This window comes from Sebastes fasciatus, chromosome 9 (genome assembly GCF_043250625.1).
Source record: "Sebastes fasciatus isolate fSebFas1 chromosome 9, fSebFas1.pri, whole genome shotgun sequence".
NCBI lineage: Eukaryota > Metazoa > Chordata > Actinopteri > Perciformes > Sebastidae > Sebastes > Sebastes fasciatus.
Window position 1 is genome coordinate 6,807,397 of NC_133803.1, and position 21,977 is coordinate 6,829,373.

The window sequence follows — 21,977 nt, forward strand, 5'->3', positions numbered from 1 at the left end:
GGCTCAACTGGAAGTGAGACAAACTACTAAAAAGTGTGTTCATTGCTACAATAGATTTTATTTGTTTACACATGTAAAAAAGGGTACACGTAGAGATGACATAAACAACAACAAATGTGATGGGGAGGTGCAAAAAAACAACCCTCGGTGGGGCTCGATCAGGGCACTCTCCAGTGCATACCTTGATCAATTTGAAAAGGAGAATAAATTATTAAAAAGGATGGTAAAGAGAGAGAGAAGAGAGAGAAAAAGATAAGATTACACACACTAGCAAACATCCTTATACCTTCCAAAGACAACGTTAAATGGAATTAAGATTCTCATTCATATATCATCAATAAAAAGTTGTTATTATTAGTAAGCAATTTACAGAGGTAATCCATAAGGAAAACATTGCAGGGAGATAAAAACAAACCTTTTTAAGGTCTGAGTTTGGAGGTAATTCGAGTCAAATAATTATGGAATTGTTGATTATATGAATACAGTTCGTGGAAATATATGAGGGAAGGGTCCTGTTGAAAGAGCTGTACACCTTCATAAATAAGCTTCAAGTGCCTCAATTTTTGGAAATGGAATTTAAGAAACTGGTGACACATTTCACACTTTTATTTCACTGATGGTTCATCCAGAGAGACCAGCTCAAATTGACAGAACAGTGTTTAGATAGATGTCAATAAAGCAAAAACTTTGGAAAACTAAACAATTTGAAGGAAAAAAAGTTTTAAAAAAATCAAGCATTTCTGACTTTATTATTTATTTCCTAAAGTGTCACCAGAGCTGCTGCTCTGCCTCCAGCAGTGACTAGCTCCATCGGTTCCATTTGAGTTCTATAGTGGACCAATAGAGTCTTATCAAAATCCTGTTAAAAAATCAAGAGTTTATTTAGTCTACATGCCAGGACAGGGAGGAGAATTATACTGCATATGGTTAGAATTAGTATGCATTTGGGACACATGGCATATCAAATCATGGTCCTCAACTGTGGGTGTTTTTAATGGAGTCAGCCAATGATCTAAACAGAATCTGTCTCACCAGAACTTCCACTCAGTTGAGGTTTTGTCACGGAAATTGGAGTTTCAATTTGATCTAATTTTAAGGATTTTGTGTCCAAGTTGGCATAAAAGTTGAGGTTGAAAGTTAATTCTTGACCTTGGAACTAGTAGTTTGCCCCAAAATAATGTTAAGCCAAGGTCCACTTATTGGCTGTTTTGTCTCACAATCTTCTCAGCAGATGGACACTAGATCTTGTAGACTGAGATGCAGTTGAAAACTCTGGAAAGAAGGTCTACACTGTTTGTTTTCAATAGAAAAACTTGACAGGGTGGCTTTAAGTTCCTTTAAAATACTGCCCGATTGTGATGTTGCCATCTTTTTTAATGACTTCCACACTGAATAAATGCTATAACACAGAGACCTGTCTTTACAGTCACATTCTAACAGATGATAGAAACATATCAAGCCACATGTTGGTAGTTTATCAAATAAATCACATGTTTCTGAGTACAACATATAGACCTAGTGGATTAAGGTTTTCTAACGTATTTTTCTAGGGATGGGAATTTAGTTTTGAAGAAGTGAGAGAAAGAAGGAAAGAGAAAAAGGGGAAGTAGAAAGTGTTTATGACAGAGAAAGCAAAACGAAGCAGAAACTTCTGTTATTAGGTCCTTTTTTCAGTGAGGTTACTTACCAAATGAATAATTATGAAACTCAGCAGTGACGTTCTAAGCATTTTGTCAGTTTCCATATAGGCCTACACTAGGGACGTCACCATACCAGAGATTTGGTAGTCGATACCCACACCAGTGAAATTCCATGATTCTCTACCAATTCAATACCACGGTAAAAAACAAAAGTAAAACAATAAATCCCACTTCAACATCCACTCCTTTATTACCGTTTGCATGCTGGTTTTTGTTATGAAGTTAAACAGGTCATAATTCCCTCTCTATTATCCATTTCAGTGGTTCTCAAACTTTTTAAACCAAGCACCACCTCAGAAAATATTTGTCTCTCCAAGTACCACCATTAAGACCGATGTTAAAATACAGTAGCGTAGGCCTACCCTATTCAGCAATGCACAGTTCACGCAGGAGACAGATTTATTCCTAATAAGAATATTACTTATTGTTGACTTTTGTCAGCCACAGCCAGGCTGTACAAAGAGGGAGCACTAGAACTGGCACTTAAACTCTTCCACACAGCTCTCATACTACGCAAGGGGCAGCCTCTCACACTAGGCCTGCACCATATGAGGAACATCTGCGATGTGCAATGACATTGTTCAATATTGCGATGACGACATGACTTGCGTTAACTAAACACATATTGAAGTGTGCATATTAGCTATACATATACTGTATTTTAAATATAACTAGGCTACATGTTGTTTCTAGAGAAGCAACAGTAATTTTTACAACAGCAAAGTCACCATATAAACTCCTTAATATCTCACTGGAATCAAATCTAATAAAATAAATCACATTCCTAACATGAAAATACTAAGTGAAGTTTATAAAGGAGGTTATTTTTTCACCGGTTTTGGTTTGTTTGTTGGTTTGTCCGTTTGGAGGTTTACTCAAAAAGTCTGCGCTGGATTTGAATGAGGGGTGGGGTGTAGCACAATGAACAATCCATTCCGGCTTCGGGAATTTTTTAAAAATAACTCTGCTCAGCCTGTTCATAAACACCCCAGGCTTTAAGACATGCGCAGTATAACTGATGATGCATCACCCAGCCTCTTTCCTTCTGCCTGCAGAGAGAGGGACGGAGAGAGAGCAGGGGGGGGGGGGGGGGGGGCTTCTGTAGATTCTGCATTTTCTCACATTAAACTCTGTGAAATTACAGTTGAGTTCATCCGAAGCACACTTGGTGATTGTTGGAAAGAGTAATGACGAAGGTTTAGGTGAGTTTTATTTTGTTTCTGTCCAGTTTGAATGAAGTGTTTTACGATGCTCCGCTACGTACAGTTGATCTCAACATAAACAAAAATAGACGTGGATGCTGTTGCAAGCTACACGGAGAGGGGGTCGGAGGTCTGCGCTCTCTGAGTGCTATTTTTAGTTTCAAATGAGACAGCGATCCTCCATTATACAGTAAAACACAACAGGAAACCTTGTGATTTAGCAATCCAATTATAACCACGACTTTTGAGTAATTATTGTCAAAATGAAATTCTTGAAAAGCAACAGCCTGAGTCAGGAGAGGCCGAAAGGCTTTGCTGTTTACTCTTTGGAGAGTTCAAGACACCTGTTAAATGCCCTTCAGAAAGGCAGATGTGATATATCTTTAAATCAAAGCATCGGTGTGGCCTGTCCAACTGTTAATCGCCAACATTAAACACTTTCTTTTTTATTGCCTTTGATTTGTCCAACTCCAAACGCGTGTGAGTGTGTATCACCCACGATCATGCAGAGTGAGTGAGCGTGACGAGATGATGTAATGAAGAGCAGCCTCAGAGAATGAGTACTGGACCTCGGGATTTGCTGAGTGGCACAGATGGTAGTTCTGTGGAGGGGAGGGCTGGGACCGCAGCCCACTGGAGGTAATCCAGGCATTAAAGCGCCCACGTAGAGTCCCAACTCCAGCTATGGGGGAATACTATGATGGTCTTACCTAGTCATCATTCCAGCTCCATGATTTAGTTTTGCACGAATCTGGAAACTGCATTTACAGAAGCTTAGAGGAAGCTTCACTAAGCATCAGATAATGACTAGCTGTTCGTAGCTTGGGCAATAGTTTGAATCGTGGTGGAGGCTGTTTTGGGAATAATTTAATTTGACAATAAAATCCCCTGATTTGTGGCTAATTTACAAAAAAAATTCTGGAGCTCTCCACCATATTACAGCATCATCATCATCGGTGGATGGAGTTGCTATGGAGATAGATCTGTTGACATGCAAAGCTAAATTTAGCTGTTATAATTTCATCCGAAGTGTTTTTTCATTTTTTCATTTTTTTTAGGTGAATCAACTTCCCAGTACGAACACTTGAGTAATCCTCATTTAAATCATTAGGTCCTAAATGTTTTAAAATGCACTAATGCCGAATCCACAGTTATTTCCTTTCCTCCGCTCTTGTGAATGAGACCCAGACCGAGGCTGGAGCGCAAGCCGGCACGACGTCGTGACGTTGGGGCTCCGTGACCGAGTCATGTGACCGAGCGGACGCTACTGCGCATGTCCGATGGCCCAATGGATGCGGAAGATCTGGGTACTTTTCCAGTCGGAAGTCGAGCCATTTTGTCTTCATGCGCCACAGAGCAACTCTCATAGGAATGAACGGGGCCCCGCTTCCAACGCTGTATTCCACTTCTCTTAATACATCCATGATTCAGACGATCTGAAATTTTAACACGCACACTCAAAAAATGGTCGCTTTTGCAAAGCAGCACTTGTTCAGACAAGTTAGCTGAAGCCTTTAAGTACGAACTCTGTGGGTATCCACCTGCTCTCTTGAAACAAAATCTGTGCTTCTCCCAGCGAACAAACCAAAACGGACTCTCTCTCTCTCAATGACCTCAGGCTGAAACATTTCTATGCTAAGGTGACTGACTAAAAAACAGCTATGCAGCCTCGCAATTTACCACCAGCATCTTCGTCTGCCGTGTTTCACAGCTTCACAGTGTGCTATCAGGTTCAGGAATGGATGGGAAACTCGCTACCACCAAAGGAATGGGGCTGGAGGATCCAAGACTCATGCCTCATTCCTAACCATTCCGACCAGGACCTTGCTCCTCAATCCTCGTTGGAGCTTGTGTGCTGCAGTTGAGAGCCAGGTTTGCGCCACTATGTTCTGCAAATGCCGTTGTCAAGGGCTTAATTGCTCCCCAGGCTGATCAGAGTGCAGAGGTGTGTGCGCGAATATGTCGAAACAACATTTCCATGAGGACACGGGAGTGACGATTACATGTAGGCCTACAGGGGTTTTGGGATCACGTAAAACCTTGAATGATTTCTATCGCAATTTCCAGCCACAAATATTGTTGCTGCAACTGAAGCTGTACAATGTGTAAAATACCAATTGTCTTGGTACAGTAGACTCTTGTGCATTCAGGGATGGCTCTCTTTGGAGGTTGCCTTGAATTGATGCATCTTGTGATCTATCTATCTACCCAGTGTGGAAATAACATAAACAGCAGGCGAACAGGTCGAATGCACCCCAGAGGCCACACGTAAAATCCCTGAATCCTTGCTAAGAGAGTCTAGAAGCCTTCTACTACTTGCAACCCAACCTGAGCTGCATATGAACACTGACCTTCAGCTTGCATGTCACGCTAAGAAGCCACTTTTTAATGCCATTTTGAAATAAGACCTTAATTTCAAATCATTGCATTTTAACCTATTTGAACTCTTCTAAGTTCACTGGCCATATTTCACATTATTTTTGGCCTAGTACACATTCTTCCACCTTATAGAAGTGTTAGACGCTGTTTGGCACCGTGTTTATCTATTACCCATTTACAAGTGAGTTATTTGTATGTCTCACCCGGCTTTAAACACGCAGTGGTACAACGTCTGATTAGAAATTGTAAATGAAAAATTGATTTTCACAGTTTTAATCCTGTGTCCCCGTGTTAATTGCTCATCATTTGTTATATGACAAATATATGTCAAAAAATCATTATCAGAGTATTTTTATCTTTGTCTTCTCTCTTCCGGTAAAAGGCTTCAAATGTTTGATGACTCATCCTGCACTCGGGGGCGTCTACAAAAATTTGTCCAATCAAATGAGACTTTGGGCGACCACCTAGCCACACTGGTCATATAAAGCCGCACTGCAGCATTTGTGGATCGTACTAGCTAACAGAGCTAATATGGAGAGATGGAAAGAGATGTGTTTTTGGATATCAGTGGTTAAAAACGTTGTTCTCACTTCCAACACAATGTGGCTGAGGTCTGATTTATTCAAATGAAACTTTTTTCAACCAACTCTGTGTCACTGCAGCGCAGCAGTACATGCAGATGAACATCCGCTGGATGACGCAAAACAACCGGCGAACCTTTGCCCGGTAGGTGAGCGGGGAAGGCTCCGGGCGCCATTCATCTGCATGTACTGCAAGTCAGTTGAAAATCGGCAAAGTTTCCCTTTCATCCGTCCTTCGTCCTCTTCCTGATCTGAAATCAGCTGAGGGGAGGTGTGTGTGGAGCCAACAGTCCTCTGTAGCTGTAGCATGTGGCTGAGTTTGTCTGAACAAGGTCCACTATTTAGAACAGCAGGAGCCTCGGGGCCTACAGAAGAAGCACCAAGAGCTCAAAATAGCAATGAACGGGGTGTGTGTGCTCTCAGACACAATGTTTCTACATTACAATGAGTGTTTTTATTAAAAGTCAGGCCTGCTGCCCTGGAGCCACTTCTCTACCAAGCACCACACCCAACACAAGTAGTCAGTCACCGGGACCCGGTTCTATTCTTCACAAATGGCCTAATGCAAACCAGCGCTGATGCATGACATCCTGTAGAGCCATCTAGTGACCACATTTTGCACTTTTCACCTGAGAGTTTATTGGCCTCTTGCTCAGGTGTTTGCAATCATCAATTGTCTGTGTACTCACGGAATGGAAAGCTGTGTGCTGAGGGTTACACCCTGAAGAAGGCTGTTTGTGCCACTACGCGTGGCTTGTTACCAAATCTTATATGTACCAGAATTGTTTTTAGCATTTCATCATGAAATAGCCAATTGAATAAAGGCTTTTTATTTTTTTCCAGAAGAGTGCCTTCGACTCACCCTTACCCCACCAAAGAGCACCTTTATCACACTGATTTGAACTTCCGAGCACTCTGGACCTTTTCCCTCATTAACTCTTAATTTGTTCACTAAAAGTCAGAGTCAGGGTCTGAAATTAACTTTCTTCAATTCCTGCCACTGTGGCAGACAAATATTAATTTTTTGTCTGCCACTTTTGAAATCTCTGCGCTAAGTGAAGGAATATCATTTAAGATCTGATGTCATTCAATGTTTGATATATTTTACATGGTAAATTACAGCTAAGTTACACCATGGAGGGAGAGTACTGTACTTTATTGTCATCTATAGTGGTTATTTGCATAAAAACACACATTCAAATGATTATGAATATTAAAATATTTGCTTTGATTAAAAATAAATCTTTTTTTTTCTCTCTGCCGTGTCTCTGGTCCAAAACAAACTGAAACATGATACGGCGTGTGTATGCATCATTGTGCATGCGTAACTGTCGGAGCATCAATAAGTGTTTACTGCTGTCAAATGTCAAAACAGGTCAAATTTCACCTGAACAGTATGTCAGGGTTAGGTAGTGTACATCAGTGCGATAGTGGACATCCTGAATTGAAATGGACTTTGGGTGTTTCCTGTGTCTCTCCCCAGGTACAAGCCCTTCTTCCCGTTCCAAGTGCAGCCTCCGCTGGGTACGCCTTGTGATCTGGACCTGTCAATCCAGGACAGCAGGCTGGTGGAAGGTCGATTCAAGGTCACCCTCACTGAATGTAGCAGGTGAGACATTTTTAATGTACTTCCCCACACACATTAAAGTAACCGGGCATGCTTGTCCACAGACCTTTTTGTTCTGAGGCCCCTTTGTTCCATTTGTGGGAAGATTGAATGCTACATCATACGGTGATGTTTTAGACAAAAGTTGCCCCCATCACAATACTGCAACCCCGATTCCCAAAAAGTTGGGATGTTGTGCAAAGCATAAATAAAACAGATCGCAGTAATTTGCTAATCCTTTTCGACATATGTTCAATTGAAAACAGTACAAAGACATGATATTTCACGTTCAAACCGATGAACCTTTTTTTTGTAAATATACACTCATTTTGAATTTGACACCCGCAACACGTTTTAAAAACGTTGAGACGCGGGCACTTTTACCGCTGTGTTACGTCTCCGTTTCTTTTTAACCACACTCCACATTGTTTGGGAACTTAGATCACTAATCGTTGAAGTTTTGAAGGTGAATTTCTTATATACAACTTCTACAGTCGTATTTTTCGCTTCATAATGCGCCACACATTTTCAGTGGGAGACCGGTTTGGACTGCAGGCAGGGCCAGTCTAGTGCCCACACTCTTTTCCAAGAAAAAAGCCATGCTGTTGTAACACATGCAGAAATGTGACTTGGCGTCGTCTTGCTGAAATAAGCAGGGACGTCCCTGGAAAAGATGGCAGATGGATGGCAGCATGTGTTGCTCCAAAACCTGTATGTATCTTTCTGCATTAATGATATGGTACTGTAGCTTCACAGTTGTGCAAGTTACCCATGCCATGGGCACTAACACCCCCCCATACCATTAGATGCCGGAGATTTCTCCGGATTCTCTGAATCTTTTAATGATATTATGGGTTGTAGATGGGGAAATCGCTAAATTCCTTGTAATTGTGCATTGAGAAACGTTCTTCTTAAACTGTTGGACTATATGCAGTTTTTTTTTCACAACGTCCGTCGATCGACCACAATGACCGACTGAGTTTTTCGAGGATGTCCCTTTCATAACCAAACATGATATGATCACCTGTTTACCGGTGTTCAGCTGTTTTTTTTTTTTCAGTTCAAACAAAGGACAACATTTAGCTCAATTAAACTTTGCTTCAAAACCTTCAAATGATAATTTGAAGGTTACATATTTTACACATCGGTTTTCACTGCATATACTTCAGTGCATTGTTAGCTAATGCAATGCATATATACAACTATCATAAAGTGGGCATGTCTTTAAAGGGGAGACTTACGGGTAGCCATATAACCCATTTTCATTCACATATCTTGAGGTCAAGGAACCTCTGTGAATATGGCCATGCCAGTTTTTCCTCGCCAAAATGTTGCCTAACTTTGGGGCGGTATTCAGCCTCCTTCCCAACAAGCTAGCATGACGTGGTTGGTACCAATGGAACAAACTGAGCTTGCTACAGACCTCTGAAAGACAGTAAAGTCAACCGAGGATGCCGGCGTCTGCAAGGAGCAGAAGAAGTTAAAGAACATAACAATTCTACACAAGGGAAACACTGATAAAAGTATCTAAATGTAATTTTAATCTTAACTTTTTCCTCATCATCTCCGCACCAGCGGCAGCTGCCATTATATAGCATCTACAAATCCTGTAGCATCTACAAAGCTCATCATATACAGTAGGACAGCCCACACTGACTCACCAGGCTCTCCTTTCTCAGATAAACACACTCCCTCCTTGTACAAAGCTGGCATGTTTAAATTCTAATTGGCCAAAGAGTCAAATCAATTAGCCCAGGCTGGCCTTGATAGAGAGGCCTATCCTTCGATTCCTTGGAAAGACATAGGCAGTTATAGGAGTGTGTATGTGTGTTGAACCATGCTTGGATGTGGTTGGGTGTTTATGATAGACCACGGCATGATCAAATCGGACTCATCCATTAACAATTCATGTCCTGCCCATTATAATTGTACAGACTCTTCTTCTACTACCTGCTAACATCACCTTCCACCAATATCAGCAAGTTTGGAGAGGGTTTTCTACCTAGTGTTTAATTAAAAAAAGATCATATCACACGCTCGCTGTATAAGTGATTGGTAGAGTTGTATAAGTCAGGTGTACTGTGCTATAAATGTCCAGCAGAGGGAAGTATCCACCCATTTAGCATCAACTGTGAAATCTTGCTCAGGAAATAGTTTAGACTTATTGAGGTATAAGTGAGCATCATGTCTCTGAAGATGATCATACTGAAGACATTTTACATTTTTTCCCTGTATTTCAAAATGACAGGAAATAAATGTAAAAATTACAATAATTAACTTAATTGAAATGTATCCGTATAAATGGAATACATTAAATATTTTTGCTTTTTTAACAGCTTTTCTAATGCTAATTTTAACAAAACTAACCGTAAAAATAAAGTATTCTTTACTGATAAAAGTAGCAGGATTTTCTGTAATTTTACAAAAAAATATGTTTATTATACCGATATACTGTATTACTGTCAATATAGAAAAATACTGTTATTAATTTAGTTAAAAGTGTATAATTGTAAGAAAACATATGCCTAAATAAATAAATATCTTGTCATTTTGCATACACTACTTTACATACATAAACTGAAAAAACACAGGTATTGACTTTCCTATTAGGCAGTTAAAATCTGCAATTTAACAAATTTTATTGTTAAATAATTGCATTTCATATTATAAAAACTGTTTAAAACCATAAAGTATTTTTTTTTAAAACGTATGAACTGTGCTTTACGCTTCCTTACATTTATATGACTTGTAAATCAAGCATCAATTACCCATCAATACATTCCCCAATACACAGAAAGAGGTATTACAGTCCATCCGTGCAACATTTCGGGTGCACATTCCTACCAGAGCACCATACAGATAGAAAATGATGCTACTGTACAACCCGCCAGTTACAGCAGACATGTGGCTGTGCCATCATAACTAGGTCATGTGTGACCATTTACTCATGATTTCTAAGTACAAACACAAAGTAATTGCTAATCAGTCGTAGACCTGTAAAGTGTGACGTAAATTGGTATCAAACTATTCTGAAATATTGTAGTGTCTTTAGGTACGCTGTGTTTCAGAAGTCCTTTTCTTCAGCGTCTAAGGCATTGGTCTGCTCAGCACAGCAGGGGGCAGCAGTAGCCAAAATACATTGTTGTGAAATCTCATCTTTTCTTTCTAGTATCACAGTGCAGCTTTTTCCTTTTACAATTTCAGTATTAATACAGCAGTGAGTTAATGAGGGGCCGCTGGGAGTGGACACTATAAAAGGGCAAGAGTAAATCTATACTTTTTGGTCGATTGACAAATAGATTAATTTATCTTATTAACTTATCTTTTTAGCTCTATTGGCCAATCGACCAAAAATTTATCTGCAACAATTTTCATAGCGTCGTGAACAGGGTGAGTCATTCTTTAAGCAGAGATGCCCAAAATTGGCTCATTCTAGCTTACCCAATGTCTCAAAATGAAAATCTTGTAGGATGAAGCCGAGCACTTAACATCAAACTCAGCCATTTATCCCCTTTTTTTCTCACACTAACTGGCAACGTGATCGCTGACGACACAGAGACACCAACTTGATACCAACGTCGTTACGCTATTGGCTCACAAGCCTTGTTAGAAACCGAACGTCAGATATCTTCCACAGAGATAAACAAAACATTCATTTTCGACCCATCAACGCTTCTGAAATGTTTAATTCACAATCAACATAAAATATATATATATTTATTTTAGGAAAAGCCATACTTTTATTCGGCACCTTTCTTAAAGCTCTGTGGATGCATTTTTTTTAATATTATTCGTCTACATAAATGTTATCAATGAGTTAAATATAAAAAATTCTATGAAAATAATCATAAGCTGCAGCCCTCAACTGAAAATGAAGAAATGTAACATTAGATTTACTGTTTTATGGAAAATGTAATAAATAATCCATGTTGTTGTAGAGATTATGAGAGAGGTTATTCCTGAGCACGTCTGAGGTTTAGAAATAAAGAGGAATAAATAATGTACTGTATTGATGTAGGATGTCATAAACACTCGTATAATGTGAGGGGAAGATTTAAGTGTTTGTGGATGAAAATCAATTAAGCCTTTATAACCTCAGGTTGTTGCCTTGAGAGTGAAATATCATGAGAACAAGATCAAGATCCTCTTTACTACTGATTGTCTCTGCGATTAGAGCAAATACAACATGGCATGTTTACAGCTAAAATTCAGTGTTTTTAGATTTTTGATTATTCAAACAAACAATATATTTAAACGGCTTCTGATTCATGTGCAAATTGTCATTGTCAGTTCTGAGCATGTTTAGCCCCTCAAAAATGCAATTCTCATTTAAGAGAATAATACTGATATACATAGCGATTTCACCAGGGCCTCGCCGACTCCTGGTCGTTGCTCGGGCCCTAATAATTAAAACTGCAAGCAGTGATGAAAGGGCCCTCGCACCTTCTCGCGCGTCGGGAGTACTGGCGGGACGCCGATTGACGCGGCCAGGCACAATGAAACCGGAACTCTGATGAGTGCAATGATGCCTGCAACGAGAGTCTGCGACAAACTGTTCATGGGTTCTGTAAAGGAGCGGGGCTAAAGTGTAGGAGGCGGGAAGCACCGTCACAAATGAAAGAGTAAATCCCTGGTGAGTCCAGGGAGTCCAAGAGTCTACAACAAATGGTTCGTGAGTTCTGAAAGGGGGTGGGGCTAATGTGTAGGGGGCGGGGCCATGAGTCTATATTGGCATGTAAATGACCTCAGGCATGTACCGTCATCATGGCTGAGAAATTTGAGCAGATTTGACAAAGTATGCTGAAGTCGGTGGCGAATCACGCCAAATGGGCCACGACAACGCCGTTCAACGACAACTCACACAGTGTGTTCCAATCCGCATACTTCCGTACTTACACTTACTATTTTGAGTCCACAAGTGCGTTCACACTATGAAGTATGGCAAAATGCAGTGCACTCGAAACACCCGGATGTTGTACTCAAAACGGTCAAATCGTTGAGTGCGGAACGCTTTCATTTTCTGTATATCCTTGATCAACAGAGCAGGTAGATATTTTGGCGGGTAGTTGACGGGTAAAACCTGAAGGAGGCAGCAGTGAAACACAAAGGATGCCAGCTGCCGTAAAACCCCGAAGAAAAAGATATTTTGGCGGGTAGCCAGCCGCGGTGAAATGTTGCGATCATCATTTCCAGTAAGCGCGCCGCAGAGTATTCGATTTGAGACGACCGTACCCCGTTGAAATTCACGCACTACTCAAGTAAGTACAGAGTGCACACAGTGCACTATATTGAAGTGTACTTCCGGAAGTAAGTGGATTGGAACACACTGAGAGTCTTTACAATAATGCATCATCAAGGTCTTCAGGCTTTTCTGACCACATTTGAAGTGGATCTGGTCAACCTGCTAGGAGGAGTACATTAAAATAGAAAACATGTCATTTCCTTTTGCCAGTAGGGGGCGCTATGAGGATGACTCAATATATAAATGTAAATGTCGTCAGGCCTGGACCCTTATTATAACGGAGAACATTAACATTAACATTGCCAACCTTTTAACCACCCTCCTAGAAGTTCTGTGGCAGACAGGCAACCATTCAGTCTGTCTGTCAAGAGCCACCATCCCTTCACCAACGGGGTCATCAGATTCTAATAAGGTTGACACAGGCTTCTGCATTAATTCATATATGGAAAGACCGTATACAGGCATGCATTTGCTGGGATTTTTCAGGCCATTCTTTGCTTTGGATTATGGTCAACAAAGATGGGTCATCACTGTGTGTTGTGGCATAGCTGTGGTCTGTGGAGGTGGAACTATATACAGTTGACAGACAGAAGTGGCTGCAGATGTCACAAGAGATCTTCATCAACTCTTTAAGTGTGGCCCAACTTGTAAGATAATAATACAGTGTTTGGGTTGTCACAAGTGAGAGTGGGGGTCACTGGGTCAGCTAGACAAGCCTCCGGGATTTCTACTGGTTGCTTGAGTCCCTCCTTATTTTTTTCTGAAGTGGTCACCGTACTCAATCAGAGTAGCACCATCATCAGTGCCACACTTCAAACTGGGTAAGCGTCATCGGCTGTTTAGCTTGAGGATGCATGTTGTTGTTGTTGCATCAGTTGACACGCGCTCAGTGAGAAAGACGGATATGTCAACAGAACCAGTGTAATCAAAGGTTGAGGTTTGGGGGCACAAACGATGCCGGGATATCCTGCAGATGTCGATGCATTCGAGACGGGAACATCAATGAACCTGCCAGCACCGACATAGTGGATGTTGCCATTCAAGCACACTGCGTTATTTACCACAAAAATCGGACTGGGTTGTCTTATTTCACAGTTTGTGCGTTGGTAGGAACTACAGATACCCAGATGTATACTAACATCACTGAAAAAGTTTTTCAAGGCAACAAATCTGCATAGATTTTGACTTAAATGCGTTTCTACATGTCTTCATGGTCGAATCTCACAGTTGCTCTCTTATGTCTTGTGTCGTGTCCCTGCAGACTGTTCATCCTGGGCTCCTATGACAGAGAGACCCATGTTCACTGCACCCTGGAGCTGAGCACCCACCAGTGGAAGGAGAAGTCTCGCAGCTCCATCAAACACGTGGGTCTCCTCCCTTTTTTAACAACTGATTTCACTTCTCTTTCCTCTTTGTCTTTTCCTTCTCATTCCTTTAGGTTTAGGATTGCAGGGAATCATGCTTCAAGGTGTTTTCAGATCTATATAACAGATATACATTTGATGAACTATGCAAAGTGTTTAATTTGCAGCGCGTACTCGGCGCTCCTCAGTCGACCGCTGTGACCAAAGAGATCACCGCCACTGCTCTGTCTGTGCTCAGCGTCTCCTCTCCTCATCCCTCTGTGTGTGTGTGTGTGTGTGTGTGTGTGTGTGTGTGTGTGCGAGCGTAGACGTACCTCAGAGTCACGTTTGCGGGCCATCTCCCCCTAAACAACGGCGTTTTGAGGCTGATGTGTCCGCATTACGCACCGCCTCTCCAACGGTGCCCAGCTGCAAGCCTGTGCGTAGTGCAGCCTCCAGAGGCTTCCTCTCAGCCCTTTCAGTCAGAGCGGATTGGATCTCAATGTGGATACCAGAGACGGATATTAATACCAGGTGTAAATCTAATCAGGTTAAATCACATCCAGATACAATCTCAATACGAGACGCATTTTAATGCCAGGTGTCTAAAAGTAGCAAGTAGGAACCCCACAGCCTTAACCCAAACAGAAAATACAAATCAGCTTCACCATGCTCCACCCAATAAGAAACCAGATTGAAAGTTAAGTTTGAACACTGATGGAGTATCAATACATCTGAGAAACGGGCCTCGTCTTATTGACACATAAATACAAGCTTATTTTCATCTTCCCGGCGCCGACGAGGTGTCCCATCGTTGACATTTTCAGTGGCAACGAAAATTTTCCAGGCCCCTCCGGCAAACCTTTTCTAATTGCTGCAATTTAGAGATATTACAGTTATCACATCAGGCTGGTTTGGAAGTGACTAATGACAGCTTGAGAGTGAAATGTCAGCCCTAATTACTGGCTCTGGCTCCCGCTAAGCCTAATGCTGCTATCCCTGCCACACACACACACACACACCTCTGAATGACATTTGCAACGGTTCAAAGATTATTTGTATTGTTTTGAACAGTAATTGTTCTGCACCTTGCTTTCATGTAATGTTTAATGTCTTTGGAGAAGTTGGATCCTCATCCAGCAGGGGGCAGTGGGATATCAGGCCTTCCTTTTATTAATAACCACATTATCTTCCTCTGTCATTTCTATGTTACATTTATGAAATATGTACCATATGTTTCTGTTTATAGTTCCGAGTTATCATTTACTTTGCAAATACAAACAACAAATTAGTTCATTAATGGTCAGGTTCCAACTGAAATCAAAAAGTACACTAGGATAGTTAGACCAAATGCAGATCAGGAATCCTCCAGGAAGTACAGGAGAGGGCTGAGCACACAGCCCTGAGGAGCTGTAGTGTTGACAGTCGGGGCAGTCTGCCCGTCGGGAAGTTCAGGATCCAATCACAGAGGGTGGTGTTTAGTCCCAGGTCTCTGAGCTTGAAGGGCACAATAATATTGAATGCTGAGCTACAGCCTGTGATGTCGTCACGGCGGGTGTATTTTTCAGGACCCGAGTAAGCGCAGTGTCCAGTTTGAAGTTGTTTGGATGAGCGGCTCACGAGAAAGCTACAAACCAGCAACACTGGAGGCCAAGCAAGTAAAAGTCCTAATTAGGTAGAAAAATACCCCACGAGTGTCATATTATTTTGTATTATATCATTAGATTAGTATTTGTGAAGTGTGAGCAGTATTTCACTAGTTTTAACTAATTTAAATTAAGACTGACCCGAATGCTTCAAAGCTTCGACCGTTGCCGTGGCGAAGTATTTTTCTTGATGTAAAAACAATCAATAGTTCTCTCAATTTTGAATTACTGGTATGTTTTATGGTTGTGATGTCACTCGAGGAAGGGAGTACAGGCCCACCGGCGCGACCAATAAAAATGTTTAGTCGCACTAGACAGATTTTTGGTGGCACTCTGGAGCTCTGTCTTGGTAGGAGTGCTCTCGACCACTCATAAGATATTCTCTTACCTAACCGAAGAGCAAAAATTAAAAAAAGAAAACATTTGCCAATCCCAGAAATCAATAGGTAACAATAAAAGAACAAATCGTGGATACAAACAAAAATAAGAGGGAATTTGTTTTCTTATATTGCTTCCTGCATGAGGCCCAATATGTAGAATTCAAATACTTTGTTTTAAAATGTCAAGATTTAGACCTTTTTTTATTTTATTTAAACTCATTGAGATTAAAAATCTCTTTTCCAATTGAAAACGAAGACAAAGAGCAAATTACAGAATCACAAGGTATCAAGAAACATTCTTCAGCATTCAAAACATCTACAACCAGACCTGAATCTATCAACAACACGACTAAATACCCATATACTCTGGTTTTCAGCTGAAAAAGTGACCATTATTTCTTACATGCACACCTGCTTTAACCTGTCAACACGGACGCTGAAATAAAAAAGAACACAGGTAACGCCTGTTATTACATGTATGCAAACACATATAGAAACCTTCCTCTAGAACTGAGCCCGTGGTCCGTAAAGGTGCAGCCAGCAATCCAATAAGTAATGAATATGTGAACACTTCACCAACGCGGCCATCAGCAGGGCCCCTCTCCAAGTGGAACCACTTCAAAGCACTTGTATCCCTTTTTTGTTAATAAACGCATAAAAATGCAGATTCACGGTGGCATTTGAGCCTGATTTATCAGACTTCTCCAGTCTGCATGTCCCCAGCAGGACTCTGTAGTAAGGATTAAAGGTTATACCATCTGGAAAAGGTCGATTCACCATCTTTTCTCGCTCTCTCCCTTTTTCCCCCTGATGATTGCCAGATATGAGCTTCCCCTCGCTTCTTTTATGAAAACAGCCGCTTGTCTCGTGTATGTTAATGCTTTTCATGTCATTTGAACAGTCCCTCATTTTTAACCAGTGCTTAAGCCACTCGCTCCTGCTTTTCACAGTTCCATGTGTCTGTCTTCCCAAGGGGAGACCCACTCTCATCAGGAACTGTGTCCAACATTGTCTTTCAGGGCTGGTTTAAAGTCTCTATCTTCCACCCGGATATCACTGTTTACTTTGCGGTTCCACACAGAATAGAAAACCAGTTCTGAATGTGGTCTGAGAGACACAGGCTGCTTTTTAATGAGCTATTCTGTTTGCTCACTGTTTCAATTGCCTATTTGATCTTATTTGAATACGAGTATATTTGTTAACATAAATTTTCACACGGGCATTCATCAAAGTTCTGTTTTTTTTTACCGAAGCCTGCATCCTGAAACAGCTTGTGCTTATTCTCCTCATTTACATTTATGATCACCGACGGGGACGTCACGGTGAGGACATTTTCCCACCGATTAATAAGCTTGTGTCAACATCGGTGTTGCTGATTACACCGGACATTTCACAAGAAAAGATAACGCTCAGTTTTATGTAGAGAGCTTACGTCGATGTTTAACATTGGATGACCGCGTGTCTGTCATCTCCGATCATTCTTCTGCTGCCAGGCCGCAGGTTTCCACCTGGAACGTGTGACCGCTCCGTCTTCTGCACAGCGATTGCCTCATTAACGTTATGGTTCCCTTATAGCATCGGGTTTAAATCCAAAATATTGCCATCACTCTCCGTCCCCTTTAACACCAATTGATGGATTTGTGATTCCTAATTTTTAGTCACGAATTATCGATACATATTTGATATCAATTAAAGATTCATTATTCATTTATTAAATCTGCTACAAGCAATAATGCTACAGTGTATTCCAGGCAGCATAAAACGACATGAATATGAGAAGAAAAATCTGGTGTCCCATAATCGTCCATCACAACGTATTTTGAAGCAGATCCGGATGCAGAATTTGACGAATGTGCTCTCGACTTCAAGTTATTTATTCAGTAAAAGTACCAAACATTTAGCTGTTTACAGCTTCTAGTATTGTAGGATTTGCTTCCTTGTTGCTCATCGATATCACTTTAAATGGAACACATTTTGGATTGGTGAAAATTGGTGAAACAGAAAACAAGCAATTTAAAGACATAACTTTGGGTTTCGGTCGCAATGTTAATGGGTTTTTGTAATATATATATATTATATATATATATATATTATATATTATATATATATATTTATTTTTTTTACGTTTCATAGACTTAAAGGTCCAGTGTGTAGGATCTGGCGGTATCTAGCGGCGAGGTGAGCAGATTGCAACCGACTGAAGCCGGCGACTCTGTGTGAGCACTGTGCAACACGTGTGGTTTAAGCTAGTGGCAACACTTCCAATATGATGAACCATTTATGAAGACATCACTCCGGTGTGTCCGTCGATAGCACAAGGAGGAGAGAGTCGGGTAGGACAGAGCAACTCCTTCTACCCGCAGCATTTAAACAGCCTCTACATGCAGATTCAGACATGGCAAAAACATAACTACAGCATTGGGGAGGTTTATAGTGAAAGATATGCAGCCTTATGCAGTCGTGGAGGACGCTGGATTTCAGCATATGATTAAAGTAACGTTACTTGAGCCGCGCTACAATATTTCCTCTCGCCGACACTTAAGCAACAAAGTAATTCCCGAACAGACACGACTAGGAATTGTGAAAGAATTGTCCAACGTAGCTCTTACTACAGACGGATGGAAATCCGGGGCTACTGAGAGTTACTGAACTGTGACTGGCTGCCCACCACGTCACTTAAGAGTGGGAGATAAAAAGTTATGAGAGCCACACAGGTGAGCATCTCTCTGAAGCACTGACACAAGCAGTGACAGATTGGAAACTGGAGAGGGGCAACAGCACAATCCCTGTAATGAGTTTTATATTTATTAATTATTTTTAAATATCACAGTGGCACAGAAATCCAACCGTATTCCTTTCCAAATACTGCACTTCAATTTTGAGTAGAAAAACGAATCTTTCAATGAAGAGCTGATAATCAGGGAATTGAGACATATGTTAAACTGTTCTCTTTTTTTTTTTTTTTTTTAGTATAGTTCTGGTTGAGCTTATGCTTCAATTTATGTTGATGGCCTTAGTCTATAATTACATCGTATTTATATGAAAATAACAAAGCAGCATTTTTTGTTTGCACTAATTACTGTAGAAGACCTATTCTTTCAATTAAGATTTGACAATGAAGAAGTGTTTATGTTCCTTATGTAAGCCCAACTTTTGTTAAAGCAAACATTTGTTAACTTATTTTTGCAAAATAAATGAAAAGCATGTTGAAATCAGAACATAACCTCCTCGCTGTAACATAAATGTACCGAACCGAACCGAAAACCGTGACCCCCAAAACCTAATTTTGTGAACCGTTCCACCCCTAACGTACACTAAAGAAAACACTTATTATTATTATTATTATTATTATCATTATATTCCATTTCTGCCAATTGATCCCCCTAAATGCTACATACTAGTCCTTTCACACTTGTTGTATTGTGATTGCAATGTTTAGTCTTGCCATGAAAATGTCTAACCTCAGAAATTTGTGATTTAAAAGTTTACTTTTAGTTTTGCACTATTATCAATGTCAAATTGGTAAGAATAGCTAAAAGTTATTAAGATATCAATACCTACAGGGCTTTGAGGTGACACCACGCTAGTAGCTCTGGATGGATTCTCCAGCGTCATATTTGCAATACAGAGAAAGATGCTCCGTTATCTCTGCTGCCTCCCATTGGTCGGCGTTTACGTCAGCCACCCCACTGTGCTGTGTGTGTGTGTGTGCCTGAATCTGCACAACACGGACCACCTGTGAACTGGGTAAATGAAGCCCTGTTCCATTACCGAGTGTGACATTGTGCGTGCGTGCGTGCGTGTGTGTGTGTGTGTGTGTTTCTACTTTTTATTACTCATCTATGGTGTGTTGAGGTTGGGGGCTGTGGGGGGGGGACTCTGTCAGGCGTGTTTGCACATCTGCCCCGTCGATTCCATCGTCGGCCCTGAACGCTGATTCTTGCTGACAGCTTGACCGAAGGGACATACGACGCGTGCGTGTGTGTGCACACGTACACTACAGCTCAACAGCTTGTTGTGTAACATCGGTTGTACTCGGCGGGTAGAGTATGTGTTATATTTCCAGCTGCATGAGGTTGAATGTTCTGCTGGATGTTGTGTGTGTGCGGTCAGTCTCGTGGCCCGGAGCCCAGAATCATCCCAGACTCTTCCCAGGCACAGTGTTTCATCCACAGCAACATGTAACATCAGTGATTGGGGAAGTCAGAGTGTAAGAGGAAATATCAGACATCTTTATCCGTTTACGGTCTCAGAGAGCATTTTCAAGGGTTGGACCAGTAAAAGCCAGACATATCAGTTTCTAAAACATCTGATGTGATGGATGTGCTTGTCACATTCTAGTACAACTTTTTGGAAATATTGTATATTTAGTTAATGATTTACTAGAATTAATTAATTTATTTGCAGAATTTTATTCTTAGAATTTTATTTTAATTTAGAACCATTAACGCGAAATGCTATGACCTTTTACAATATCACATGCAGCATGTAGGACTCCTAGAGCTAGAGGGAAATGTTTCCTCTACGACAGTAAAACAAACAAGCCACTAATTACTTAACACCACTGACGAAATCAGTTCCCCAACACGGTACGGGATCAGCTGGTCGTGTTACCATTCTAATACTCATGGTGATAGGTCAGACTGCGTTGGTATTCCGTTCGCCCGTCCTTCCGTCCGTTCACGTGTCACACTTTTGTCACACTATTTAGGAACTTCAAATTTGGTATGATGGTTGACAGTGTGCTGTTATATTCTCACTGGAATGAAATAATTGCAAAATAAGACCTAAAAACATCACAACATACATTTGCAATTTTTTTTCCGTGAAGCAGCCATGAAATCAGGCACTTTAGGCCGCAACAATCCCCAAAAGAAGCCAGCGAAATCCTCGAGGGACTGAATTTAGCTGTTTGGCTGATTGAGCATTAAGAGCTTTTCACCATGAAACTCTGCATAAGCAATCCTAAAATACTGTAACTACTGTATTACCACTGAGGCTGTTGTTGTTCAGTCATATCCACAGCTGTCACTGAAAACCTCAGAATCAGCCACGGCACACACAAACACACACACACACACACACACACACACACACACACACACACCAGTCAGGCTCGGAGATGGAGAACAGGCAATTTTATGCAGGTGATTTTAGCATCTCTGACGCACACACACACACACACACACACACACACACGCACATGCGCACACCTCCCCATCACAGTGGTTGTTTGATGTTCCACTTAGGGTGCCTTTGTGTTTTTAATCTGCCCCGGACACGCGATGAAAGACAGTTGGTTGATGAGGAGGCTCACACACACACACACACACACACACACACATGCACGCTACAACAATGAGTCATCTAGTGCTTTGAGCACCCAACAGGCCACACGTTCTCTTTCCATTCAGGACTTTTTTTGGAGTACAGGAGGACTGGGCATTATCATTCATCACGGGATATTTCATTATATAGTCAACATGATATTATCACGTCTGGAAAATCAATTAAGAAACTGCTAATGGATCAAATAACTAATAGAAACATCTGTTTTTGGCTAATCCGGCAATTGATTTGACTACTTTTAGGCCAATGTTGTGTCTGGGTTCATAACGTCACACGGCGGCGAGCTGTATTCACATACAGCGCCATTGCACTGACTGTATGCAAGCCGCATGTCGCTACTGCGGTATGAACCTAAAATAAACAGACTGTGCTGTGATTTAATTGCAATAAACGGATCAAAATGATGCCGAAATAACGACATTGTGATGTCGATTTGTAAAAAGTCTGAATTCATGCTTTGTCAGGTCTGTCCGCAAGACGACAAGCCAACAACTTTTAAATTGCTTGTTTTCTGAACAGAGTTCGGATCGATCAGTGCCAGGCTATGCT

At 41.1% G+C, this 21,977-nt stretch overlaps 1 protein-coding gene across 1 annotated transcript in view; it reads left to right on the plus strand.

Moving 5' to 3' along the window:
• pdzd8 (PDZ domain containing 8) overlaps positions 1-21,977 on the plus strand; it is a 40,932-nt gene that overhangs the window by 1,578 nt on the left and 17,377 nt on the right. Inside the window, exons 2-3 of the mRNA XM_074645682.1 lie at positions 7,346-7,471; positions 13,972-14,074. Of these exons, the coding sequence (XP_074501783.1) occupies positions 7,346-7,471; positions 13,972-14,074 (229 nt within the window). The remainder of the gene's footprint in view (positions 1-7,345; positions 7,472-13,971; positions 14,075-21,977) is intronic.